General features: G+C 59.2%; 1 protein-coding gene across 1 annotated transcript; it reads right to left on the reverse strand.

Moving 5' to 3' along the window:
- Positions 1-1770: 1770 nt before the first annotated feature.
- On the reverse strand, positions 1771-10094 carry STARD5 (StAR related lipid transfer domain containing 5). The gene is made up of 6 exons (XM_045448573.1): positions 9889-10094; positions 9202-9251; positions 8718-8850; positions 5135-5252; positions 4133-4226; positions 1771-2442 (listed from the first exon to the last, which is right to left on the reverse strand). The coding sequence occupies exons 1-6, from the start codon at positions 9985-9987 to the stop codon at positions 2295-2297; spliced, it is 642 nt and encodes a 213-aa protein (XP_045304529.1). The 5' UTR covers positions 9988-10094; the 3' UTR covers positions 1771-2294.
- Positions 10095-12397: the final 2303 nt, after the last annotated feature.

Here is a 12397-nt window from a genome sequence, read left to right on the forward strand (position 1 = left end):
AAAGCCCCCGGGGCCTCCTCTTTACACAAGTGCCGCAGTGACCTCACGGCAGTGGCCGTCCGCTCGCCGTCCGTTCACCCCGAGGAGCCGCTGGGCTCGGCGTGTTCGTGTCCTGCCTGCTGCCCCCGTGCGCCCCCTTGTGAATCCCGTGAAGCCCCGGGCGGAGGCAGGAGCTGAGCCGCCACGTGGACCAGTTCTTCTGGTTTAATAGAAACCCTGAAGACGCAGCCCCGAAGGCGTGACTCAGTCCTGCTGCCATCCGCGGGGTCCCACCTACACGACGAGGCCACGGGGACCGGGAGGCACACCCCCGCCCCCACCACCTCGCGCAGAGACGATTCCGATCATCGGGCTGTCGTCAGGCAAGCGGCCAGGTCAGGCACGTGGACCAACGCAGGGAAGGAGGACGCGGCCTTCCGTCGGGACTGGGAGGGGGGACACACACGAGCACGGTGCCGGCCGGGGCCAGGGACACACAGAAAGCCTCCCGCCGGGCCGGACAAGCCAAGTGAGCGACAGGGGCAGGCTGGTCTCGGGGCTGGGGCGCGGCTGTGGGTGTCGGAAGGGCCCCCGGCTCGTTAGGAACGGCCATGAGGCCAGGCCCAGAACAGCCTCTGGAGACGGTGTTTCCAGCCACCCACAGGGACCCCAGCGTCACGGTTCCCAACCCCGTCAACGCGGCACGGAAACGAGCCTCCCCGAGGGCCTCTCCCGGCTGCCCTGGTCCTCTGCTTTGGACAGTGACCTCGCCCGTCCCTCCATCCGCACGGACTCCCGAGCAGCGGGCTGGGGCTGGCATTCGTGTCCCCGTGTCGTCCTAGAGAGACAGGAAGTCGACGCGCAGGGATGCGAGGGGTCTGAGTGGCAGGCACGGGACCAGACACGTGCTTTCGGACTCCTAGTCCGGTGCTCAGTTTACCCCGACGCCGGCAGGTGGGCGGGGTGCCCGGGGGGCCCCGTGAGACATACGCCGGGCAGCACGGCTCTCCACATCGCTGGACGGCCCGGCACAGGCAGCCCCGTCTCGCTAAGACCACCGCCTCCCGGGGACTCCTGAGCCGGTGCGCCCAGACCTGGCTGCACCTGCGAAGGCGACTCAGGAGGCGCTGACACAGGACAGTGCCGGGCAGTTCTTCACCAAGGAAGGGAATCGAAATAAAGTCAAGAGTCTGATGACGACTTCCCGGGAAGCTAGCGGGGTGATCCCGACGGCACGACCGTGGGATCTGTGGTCGCATCACCACCCAGGGAGAAGGGGGCTTTCTCAGCCCCGGACACGGAGCCTCCCGTTTTAAAGGCTGCTCGGGCTTCGGCACATTCAGGGGACGGGCGGGCCAGGCAGATGTGAGGACACGATGCGCAGGACTCTGGAAACTTCCTGCAGGCACTCCAGCTGCCACACAAGGGGACTCTGGTCAGACACGCAGGGATCTTCCGCGCCAGCAAGGCGGGGGACCGCAGGGGAGGGGGTGCTGGAGAACTCCCCACGACTGCGTGGGCCTGACCGGGGAGAGGCAAGGGACCTCGTGGGGCTGCTGAGGCCCCTCCCAGGTGGCAAGGCCGGGCTCCCCGGGTCCGACGGCCCACCGCGGTGGGCAAGGCCCGTGCGGGGACTCTGGCCGGCGCTGCTGCAGGGGACCTGCTCTCCCAGCCTTCCTGCTGACCCCAGCACGGCCCGACCGGGCCTCTAGCACGGAGGGCAAGAGAACTTAACTCAGGGGAAAGAGAGAAAACAACCCGTTCGAATGGAAGATAGCACAAACGAAATACTGGACGTATTTTTCCTTAACGCTCATCTCATTTGTTAAAGCAGTATTTTCTAAGCTTTTTTTTCAGGGACATCTTTTTAAAGGGGAGACCCTGGTGCGGTGTCATCAGGAAAACAGATGTCAGGTCTGCGGCAACAGGTCGGACAGAGTCCCGGACGCCGAAGAGGCAGGAGAGCCCGGTTCCCGGTATCGACAGGGGTTCCCTCTGACCAACAGGGACAGGAAGTCTCAGACAGTGACTGGCATGGAAATTTGGACCGCGGAGTATCACCCTGTGGGCGGCGGCTGGAGGGCTGGGTGCGCCGGCTGGAGGAGGTGTGCAGACAGCCGGCAGACAGGGCACCGGGGCGGGTCCCCCAAGGGGGCCCCGAGTGGGAGGAGAAGGAGCGGGACAGGGGGGCCTCTCTGGCCGGCCTCTTGGGAGACGAGCGGTCCCCAAGCGGCTTCCACAGAGGGAACAGCGGTACCCCAGCACCTGGAGCTCTGTGACGAGCGACGCAAGTTCTGGGTCAGCGGGCGAGCACATCAGCTGTAGAATTTCTTCACGGCTTTCTCCAGGTTGGCGTAGAAGCCAGCCATGCTGCGGGGGAAGAAGGAGTCCACCACACTCCGTGGGAGGTACCCGCTGAGGTCAGTCTGGAAGAATGTGACCAGGTGGGTCCGGTCGGGCTCCCTGGAGAAACCAGAGCAGGGCCACGTCACGTGTCCGTGGCAGGGCACCGGGGCCGCAGAGCAGGGCCGGCGAGGAGGGCCCGCCCCCCACCCGGGAGAAACAGCCGGGACGTGGAGATTCGTCCTCAGGAACCCCACGCAGCTCTGCGCCTGCCCATCAGACTTGCTCCAACGTCATGTAGGTCAAGGGCCTGGAGGAGGAGACCCTTTAAAACCCTGCCCTCCTCCCAGATGTACAGAAAGGGAAGTGAGGCCCCGAGACAGACGGGCTGAGCAGACCAGCAACGTCGGCCAGCACGTGCTGCTCTGGGCTGTGGCTTTTCCGGTCTGCGTGGACCATCCAGTCTGGGGCCACGACTCCCTCCGTCTCAAAGCTTCACATCCTCCGCCCCCCGCCCGCTGAGCCTGGGTGGCACCCCCCTCCTCTGCTCCTTCTCCCGGGGCTTGCCTGAGCCCTAGCATCCCTCCGCATGAACTCTTTGCCTGGAAACATGAGCAGTAAAGGAGACACCTCTGGGGGGGCGCTGGGCGTGGAGAGAGGTAAACGCATGCCAGGCAGGGCGGGAAGAGGCAGCCCCCAGAGGCCATGGACAAGAAAACAAGGACAAGAGGGGGCGCCTGGGTGGCTCAGTCGGTTAAGCGTCCGACTTCAGCTCAGGTCACGATCTCGCGGTCCGTGAGTTCGAGCCCCGCGTCGGGCTCTGGGCTGATGGCTCAGAGCCTGGAGCCTGTTTCCGATGCTGTGTCTCCCTCTCTCTCTCTGCCCCTCCCCCGTTCATGCTCTGTCTCTCTGTCTCAAAAATAAATAAACATTAAAAAAAAAATTAAAAAAAAGAAAAAGAAAACAAGGACAAGAAAACAAGGCAGAAGTTCATGGTCTCGGTCAGGGGACCTGTGCATGCGGGGGACCAAAACCGCGTGCAGGTGTGTGTCGTGGGGCGTGTGACTAAGCGATTTTCAAACTCCCGGAAGGAGTTTTAGCAAAACCCCGTGGCAAGGCCCTTCGAGGACCGTGTAGTTGAAGGCGCGCTCCCCCCAGTCCTGCCGCCCGTCCCCGATGGAAGTGTTACTCTGGGTCACAATCTCGGGTGCAATTTCTTTCACTGTCAACTGACCTTCAGTTATTATTTACCCAGAAAGTTCTAGTAAAAACCTGCCCCGAGCTATGAGAAAATGGGACAGAACTGCCCCTGAGTGCAGGGTCAGGGCTGGCTCACGTGGGCTCTCAGAATCGCCCGTCAGCCCCTAGCACTGCCAGCCTCTTCCATGTTGAGGGGACCCAAGCCCTGTGTGGGACACGGGGTGGGGACGGCCAGCCGCTCAGCCACTCCGGGTCCTCCAACTCTGCACCGCCAGCCTCTGAAACCTTTCACCCGACATAGATAACTTGACCTCCTCCGGCCTCAGTTTCCTCATCTGCTAAATGGGACCATGACGTTTGCCCAGCCTGTCTTATGGGGTGGGAGGGAGCAGTCCACATTGAACAGCAAGAACAAGGCCTCCCACGGTCCCTTCCCCTGGGCCTGGTGCTTTGGGACGTTGCATCACTGACGAGTAATGTCAAAGCCTACAGTGCCATAAGGCATTTTTATGACTGCAAATCATAATTAACGTGCCCCATGAACGAAAGGTCCACAATTAAGCTACGCGTGGGTCTGGGCACGTAATTCCATGCAGGAGATCAATCTCACCCGGGCAGAGGTTCACAGAAGCAGCCACAAGGGTGGTTGAATCCTCTCACGTACCCCGGCCTCGGGGGGCACGACGGATGTTCCACGTTGACAGCTGGAAGACAGCACAAAGCGGTCAGTGAGCTGCGACCTCAGACAGTCGGGGCACCGTGGCCCCTCCTGCCCGCAGACCTCACCACGTGGGGCCCGAGGAGTCAGCACGGGCGCCCCGTGACCTGCCCCTGAGCGTCCCCCCAACCCGTGTCCTTTACAACCACACACACACACACGTGCACACACGCTCACGGGCGTCCACACACGTGCACAGCCTCCCCAAGCCTGCCAGCTTCTTAGAGAAAAGAACACTGCACGGCCCGAGGCACGGCGGTAGGAGAGGCACCCCCTCAAGCCCGCCACGCGCCCCCCATGCCGGGATCCAGAGGAACAGCAGGGGCTGCGGGTTCCCCGGGTGAAATACGCCGTGGCAGGACTCTGTTCCCCGCTGGGAAGGAGGGGACGGCCCACAGCCCCTCGGGGACGCGCCCCCACGGGCCCAGCGACTCATTGCACACGGAGGCTCCGTGCAGTCAAACCAGGCGGCACGTGTCGGGCGTGGACGATGAGCCTTGGCGGCCAGCAGGCGCTGGCCACATCTGAGACTTAGACGTAAAATTACGGGGCGCCTGGGGGGCTCAGCCGGTTAAGTGTCTGACTTCGGCTCAGGTCGTGATCTCGCGGTTCGTGGGTTCCAGCCCCGCGTCGGGCTCTGTGCTGATGGCTCAGAGCCTGGAGCTGCTTCGGATTCTGTGTCTCCCTCTCTCGCTGCCCCTCCCCTGCTTGCACTCTGTCTCTCTCTCTTGAATAAACATTTATTAAAGGAAAACATACATATATATGAAATTACTAGCACGTGGGCCCTCCCCCTCGGCCCTCCGTGGCACACGATCCCACCCAGGCCGACGAGGAGAGGCCCGCGCACAAGGGACGCAGGACGTGATCCCGGGGCGGCCGGCCGGCACTCACCGTTGGAGCTGAGAGTCCCATCCTCGTACTTCTTGACCAACACCAAGTCCACGAAATCTCTGGGGGAAATGAGCTTCATGGCGGCCGAGGGGGTGGCGGTTCTGCTGACACACAGCATCTGTCAAAGCCAAGGGGAGTCCAGCTGCCGGCCGGAGGTCTCCCTGCTCCCACCCCACACCCCGGGGTCTGGGAAACTGGGGAGGGGGCAGCGTTGACCGTGGACCGCAGGCTCTAGATCAGGGCCACTCTGAGCTTAAGTCTCAGGGTCCCCAGAGTTGCCACTGACTGCGCGTCCAGGGAGAGCCTGGCTGGGCAAAGCTCTCGGGCAACCCCCCCACCCCCGCCCCCTGCAACCGAGCTCTGAGAACTGGGTGTCATGAACCCATTTGACAGGTGAGGACACGGGGGCTGGGAGAGGTGAAGCAGCTCACCGCTAAGCTCAGGCGGGGAGCTGTGAACCGCCTGAGAGGCAGGAGGGGCGCTGGTTTTAGGCTAACCCTGCACCTGCCTGACCCTGAGAGGCTGAGCCAGGCAGCTTTCTGCTTCCCCACGTCCCGGCCCTGGAGGACGTGCCCCGGGAACCCCACCCCGTCCCAGAGCACCCCACCAGTCCTCTCTCCCACCCTGTAAGCCAAGGTCACGCTAAACCCACCCGGGGCTCTAGCCCACTTTCCCCTGGTGCGGCGGGGCCCCGCCCTCTCAGGCTCACAAAGGAGAACAGGTGGAGGATGGGGCGGGCCGCCTGGGGGCGAGGGACAGCGCGACTGGCAGGTGTTTTCTCAGCCACCTCTGCCCCCAGGGTTTGAGTCTGCAGCCGGGCAGGCCATCCCTGGGGGGCACCGGGAATCCTTCTCCAGATGACCCGGCCTCCCCCCGTGTGCCTCCTAAAACCACCTGCCCGAGAACGGGCTCACCTCGACGCAGGCCCTCCCTCCCCACTGGAGACACGGGCACAGCACGCTCGACCCGTCTGGAATCCTGTCTCGTGCCGTCCCCGCGCCCGAGTCCCCCAGGGCGCCAAAGGGACACGTCAGGATGCTGGTTCCAACAGCAAAGGAGGGCACGCAGGAGTGAGAATGTCCTGCCCTGCCCTCTCTTGAGCAGATTCTTTTTTTTTTTTTTTTTAAAGCATATTCTTTCTAAAGGCCAAAGCTTCTGTTAGAAACAAGGCAGTCCGCCCTTGTCTGAGTCCTCATACTGTGCCAGCACAGTTAGTAACAAGACGGCCGGCTTCTATTCCCGATTCCTGCCGCAGGATGCCTCGTTCCTGAAGGAGGGTGTTTGGGGACGGAGATAAAGAGGACACGGGTAAGAGACCCTGAAGGTGTCCGCATGTCCTCAATGCCACAAGCTCGCGGCGTGGCCCTGTGTCTCATCCGTCCGTCTGTCCGTCCATCATCTACCTATCAACTCGGAGATTCGTCACAATCAGGCTAATCCACACCGCCCTGCAGGGGAGGGCTCCTTCCCCCCATTCTCACTGCTGCACGGAGAGGTCAGGAGGTGCCGTGGTCAGCCGCTTCCCCCGCTGAGCTCACCAGCAGCCCGTGTGTTCCCCTCTTTTGTAGCTATTGTCCACTAAAGGCTCTTTCTTCCTTGTTTGTTTTTTTTTTGAAGATTTTATTGTTAAGGAATCTCCACACCCAACGTGGGGCTTGAACCTGCAACCCCAGGATCAAGACTCACACGTGCCATCGACTGAGCCAGAGGGGTGTCCCCTCTAACTTTCTAAGTGGAAAGTCTTATCTTTTCACGGACACGTGAATTCATTCAAGGAGAAAAGACCCCCCGTTCCTCTCATGAGAGATGTGAAATAGTTTACTTTTATAGTTTATAGTCCTTCATCAACATGGTAATCTAATCATGTTATTTTACTAAATTATAATCCTATCCTCAGTCCAGATTTAAAAAATTTTTAATGCACTTTTTAATTGTTCTTAACGTTCATTTATTTTTGAAGCAGGGGAGGGGCAGAGAGAGCGGGAGACACAGAATCCGAAGCAGGCCCCAGGCTCTGAGCTGTCCGCACAGAGCCCGACACGGGGCTCGAACTCACAGACTGTGAGATCATGACCTGAGCCGATGCTTAACCATCTGGGCCCCCCAGGCACCCCTGGGTAAATTTATTTTAAAATGAAGCTATTTAGGGGTGCCTGGGTGGCTCGGTCGGTTGAGCGTCCGACTTCGGCTCAGGTCATGATCTCGCGGTTCGTGGGTTCGATCCCCGCATCGGGCTCTGTGCTGACAGCTCGGAGCCCGGGGCCTGCTTCGGATTCTGTGTCTCCCTCTCTCTCTGCCCCTCCCCCCCTCGCGTTCTGTCTCTGTCTCTCTCAAAAATAAATAAACATTAAAAAAAAATTTAAAAAAGATAAAATGAAGCTATTTAACTATCCCAAGATGGGGGGCGGGGGGTGGAAATATCACTTGGCATAAAGGCCCCCGCAAAATATACAGGCAAAGGATTGTTGGATTATAATTCTAAGGGGACTGGCAGATGTCAAACGGGGGTCAAAGGCACATTAGTCCCCGAGAGCCCCCTCTTCAGACTGTCAGAGAGTAAACGGAGATGGGGCGATCTCACCACGTGGGATTCAATTTCAGCTCTGGCCTGACGTCTTTTGGATCCCAGGGCTGTGTGCCCCGCCCTTCAGGAAACGGGGACATACACTATGACAAGGGACTGCAATGTGACTTTTGGCCGAGGCAGAGAACACCTGGCAGAGAACCGCACTATGTCTGGAAGGTTTCACAGCGTCGTCTGTGTCAACAGCCGAGAGGCGGTCACGTCCACAGACGGCAAAATCGAACCGGTTGGCAACATTTCCCCCCAAGGCAACTGGCTTATGAGTTTTGTCTACGACTTTGTTTCCTTAACTTCCGTAATCAGAATGAGGTGGGTTCTCCTGAGGCTTAATGTTCTAAAGACACAACCATCTAGAATTGTGTCCCTATGGTGGCTGATAGCTCCTTGTGGCTGTTTCAACTGACATCGAGAGTAACGACAAAAAAAGTGAGCAATTCACTTCCTCAAACAATTCATTTCCTTCACTTTCTTGACACGTTTCAAGGGCTCTGTGGCCACACGGGGCTAGTGGCTACTGTAGTAGGCGTGGTTACAGCACAATTCCATTGTGGTGGAAAGTTCTACTGGGCGGGGCTAGCTTAGAGGACACACGTCTTACCAATGGAGAAACTGTAATCCAGAGCCGCCACCTGGCATAGCCCCGCAGCTGGCAGAGAACCCCGACGCTGGGGCCAGGACTCTGGATTCGTGATCATGGCCCCAGCAGAGGGCGATACTTCAAACCAGAGCTGGGAGGTCAAGGTCAAATCCAGGCACTGGCCCAGCAGCTGCAGGGCCCACATTCACACCCCCTTTTTCATCAGCTGCTGCGTTCTCTGCACTCTGCTCAGGGCTCCTCCGCCTCGCCAGTCACGCCGTCTCCTACCTGGACCTGGCCAGCGGGCAGCCTGTGTTTGCTGGGTACCAGGGGTTTGCAGGGTCCTCCCCTCGCCAAGAGCTGCCGCTGACCAGCTCCAGAGGGAGGTGACTGCCAGGGTAAGAGCGCTCGCAAAGACTTACCTCCGTGATGCTTTCGATAATTTCAAAGCTGCTCACATTCTCATCCCACTGGTCTCGCAGGGTCCCAGCAAGTGGCTTAACGCAGCCCCACACCTTCTCTGGTGTCCCATTCACGATGCCTTCTCCCCGGTACCTGGAGCACAAGGAGGAAGGTGATGCCAGGCATCAACCAAACCCTTTTTATCCTGGGATCGTACACAAGGACTCGGTGCCACATCTGTCACCGCTCTTTGAGACAGCCTCGCAGATTGGGGGCTGAGGTTTACCAGCCCGCCTCCCCTCAGGCCTGCAGGAATGGACAGTGAGCTTTCGCAAGAGACAGTTTGCTGGCAATGGTCGAGATAAAAACAGGAAGGTTTTCCGGACGACAACTGGCCCGCTGATTCCAGGGTGCTAGGGGAGACTGGAATTATTTTAGGAAGCAAACCCACAGAGACATCCAGAACGGCGTGGCACTTGGGATGAACTTGGACAAGGCACTTACAGGTTCCCTGGAAACTCCATAGATGGCCTCCAGGAAACCGAGACTCCATTCTGTCAAAAGGCACAGAATCGCAGAATTTAGAGCTAGAAGGGCTCTGGGAGATCACCTGGCCCCTTCCCCTGGTCTGGAAGTCTGGAGCCTCGAGAGGTGGGGTTCTCCAAGGTGCGTGACCCCACTCGTGTGCCAGGGCGGGGGTCCCGGACCAAGCTGAACGGGACGGAGCAACGGCTCCTAACTGGACTCCAAGAGCTCTGGGCGGTTTTCCAACCTCTCCAAATCACCTCGCATTTCGTTTCCTCCAGCAATGTCCGTCTGCTCATAAAAATCTTGAGCTGCGCAGGCAAAAACGATTCCCATGCCGCCCTCCCGGGAACACAGAGAGAGGTGCAGGCTTTGGAACCTGGTGTTTTGGCTCGACTCCAAACCACCGTGTGCTAGCCAGGTGGCCTTGGACAAGTCACACAAGGAAAGGGACACTTATCTCCCGGGGTCATAGTGCGCACAACAGGCCTAGGATTTTTTTTTTTTTTTTATGGAAACAACCCTCAAGGGAATCTCCTCCCAATCCAGCTCCAGGGTATTGTAATGCAGAAAGGAGCGGGAAGAGGAGGAGCCTGGGGTCTAAGGAGACCCCGGCCCCAGGAAGCAAAGGCCCCACGACCCCTTCCTGCCCAGCTCCTCACTCACGGCTTCCCGGCAAATTTTCCATCCTGACTTGTCTCGCCGGTACTGGAGCATCTTCTCCGCCACCGCCTCGCCCATCTGCGCGGCCAGCGCCGGGTCCATAGCGCCAAGGGCCGCGCGTGGCTGCGGGGTCGCGGCCCGGATGAGGGGCGGCGGGCGCCGGGTCCGGGAGGCCGCAGCTCGCGGGCCCGGGCGGAACCTGGGCCCCGGCCCCGCCCCGCGCTCGGGATTGGCCCAGACCGGCAGACGGGCCCCGCCCCGCGCTCGGGATTGGCCCAGGCCGGCAGACGGGCCCCGCCCCGCGCTCGGGATTGGCCCAGGCCGGCAGACGGGCGGCCGGAGACTGGCAGGGCCCGCGAGCGCCAGGCCCGGCTGGGCGGGTCCGGGAAGCGCGGCGCAGACCTGCCGGGTCCGCCTCCCGCCCGCCGGGTCCCGGGAGCCGCCTTGCACCCCGAGCTCGGGGCGGCCCCGCGGAGGCCCAGGCGGGCCGGGAGCGCGCACCGGTGCCCGGAGCGCCCGCAGGCCTGCAGCCGGGCCGGGCGACCGTGCAGTTCGCGTCGGAGATGAGCTTCTGGGGCGGCTGCTGCGGGGGCGCAGGCGGGGTGCGCGGGGACGCGGGGTAGGGGCCGCAGCCGCGGAGGGGAGACGGTGGGGCCGGGGAGGAGAGGGCTCCGCCGCCGGTGCCCAGACGGGGGAGGCTGGAGGTCTGTGCCAGTGACGTGGGGGCTGCAGAACGGCGGCCGCCCCTGCGGCCTGAGCCCCTGGGGACCGTGGTGCCCTCAGTTCTGGGCACTTGGGGTCGGAGGGCTGAACGACCTAAGTGGAGGGGCCCAGGAGGCGTGGGATGCGGGACATCTGGGGCAGAGTGGGGCTCCGGGTAAGAGGTACAGGCTTCTGCGCATCCGGGTGGCCTCGATCTTGGGGAGCGAGTGGGGCCACATCCCCCTGGTGCGAATGGCAAGGGCAGCCTCGGTCTCTCCTCTTCTGGAACCAACCAGATGTGTGAAGAGGTCAGCACTGAGGTCTGTGTGTGCGTGCGTCCCTGTGCCTGTTGTTTCTTGTAAAGGTGTGAAAAATGGTTGTAAACCAAAAGACGACTTGAAAATCCTTTTCGGAGATTGTGATGGGCTGCCGGGCTGTAAGGAAGCCCTGGACGGGGACTTGGGGACTTAGGGACTCCCGGGTTCCGGACCCAGCTTCACCCCGTAGTGGCTGTGTGATTTGGGGCAAGTCACTTAACCTCTCTGAGCCTCAGTTTGTTCCAAGATGAAGTGAGACACTAATCAATGTCTCCGTGCCAAGTGAAGTCACACACGGATATTCCTAGGAGGCAGCAAAGGAAAGACCAATGAGGTAACCACATTAATTAATTAATAATTAATTAATAATTAATAATTAATTAATTAATAATTAATTCTTTTTAGAATTAAGCACAGGGGCGCCTGGATGGCTCAGTCAGTTGACCTTGGGACTCTGGATTTTGGCTCTGGTCATGATCCCAGGGCTTGGCATCCAGCCCCGCTTTGGGCTCTGCGCAGAGCACGCAGCCTGCTTAAGAGTCTGTCTCTCCCTCTGCCCCTCTGCCCCTCTCCCCCACTCTCTCGCTCTGTCTCTAAAAATAAAATAATTTTTAAACATAGGGAAAAAAGATGTTTTACAAAAATTAAGCACGTCAAAAATGCTGCAAAAATATCTGAAGGAAAATTGGAGCACTGTTTATCTAAAAGTAAGTTTTTGTCATGTACAAAGTGCTCTTACGAATTATTAGGATATTTGCAAACAACCGAACAGACAAAACGAATGCATCAGATGGGGACAGATACTCTGCAGAAAAATTAACAGGGCTAAGAAGGCAGTGAAAAGTTGCAGGACCTCCCTCATAGGGAATCTGTCACTAAAACATTAAAACAAGCATCCACTTTCACACCTATCAGCCGGGCAGATAAAGAGGTCTGTTAATTCCAGGTAGGAAAGTGTATGTTTTAATATGCTGCAGGCAGGAGTCTAAGTTTATGTAACCTTCTGGGAGGAGAACAGCCTATCAAAATGTGCGTTTACTTGTGCTTTGACCAAGAAACTCCTGCACAAAGCCAAAGATTGATCATGCAACCGGAAACAAATCCGTTTGTTGGCGGAGTAAAGAAAGTTACAGGGTATTCATTCAGTGGACTATTAGGTAGCCATTAAAACAGTGAGACACAGGGGCGCCTGGGTGGCGCAGTCGGTTAAGCGTCTGACTTCAGCCAGGTCACGATCTCGCGGTCCGTGAGTTCGAGCCCCGCGTCGGGCTCTGGGCTGATGGCTCAGAGCCTGGAGCCTGTTTCTGATTCTGTGTCTCCCTCTCTCTCTGCCCCTCCCCCGTTCATGCTCTGTCTCTCTCTGTCCCAAAAATAAATAAACGTTGAAAAAAAAAAAATAAAAAAAATAAAAATAAAACAGTGAGACACAGAGGAAGGGGAGCCCGGCTGGGACGGGAAATATTCTCTGGAGCACAGGCAGCAGGCTGGAAACG

Source organism: Leopardus geoffroyi, chromosome B3, assembly GCF_018350155.1.
Source record: "Leopardus geoffroyi isolate Oge1 chromosome B3, O.geoffroyi_Oge1_pat1.0, whole genome shotgun sequence".
Lineage (NCBI taxonomy): Eukaryota > Metazoa > Chordata > Mammalia > Carnivora > Felidae > Leopardus > Leopardus geoffroyi.

Excerpts from the sequence above, each read along its gene's own strand:
- STARD5 (XM_045448573.1), bottom strand. The coding sequence starts at position 9,987 with ATGGACCCGGCGCTGGCCGCGCAGATGGGCGAGGCGGTGGCGGAGAAG. Across the intron at positions 5,253-8,717 it reads TTATCGAAAGCATCACGGAG|ATGCTGTGTGTCAGCAGAAC; the intron begins GTAAGTCTTTGC and ends TGGCTTTGACAG. Across the intron at positions 2,443-4,132 it reads TTCTGTGAACCTCTGCCCGG|GGAGCCCGACCGGACCCACC; the intron begins GTGAGATTGATC and ends TGGTTTCTCCAG.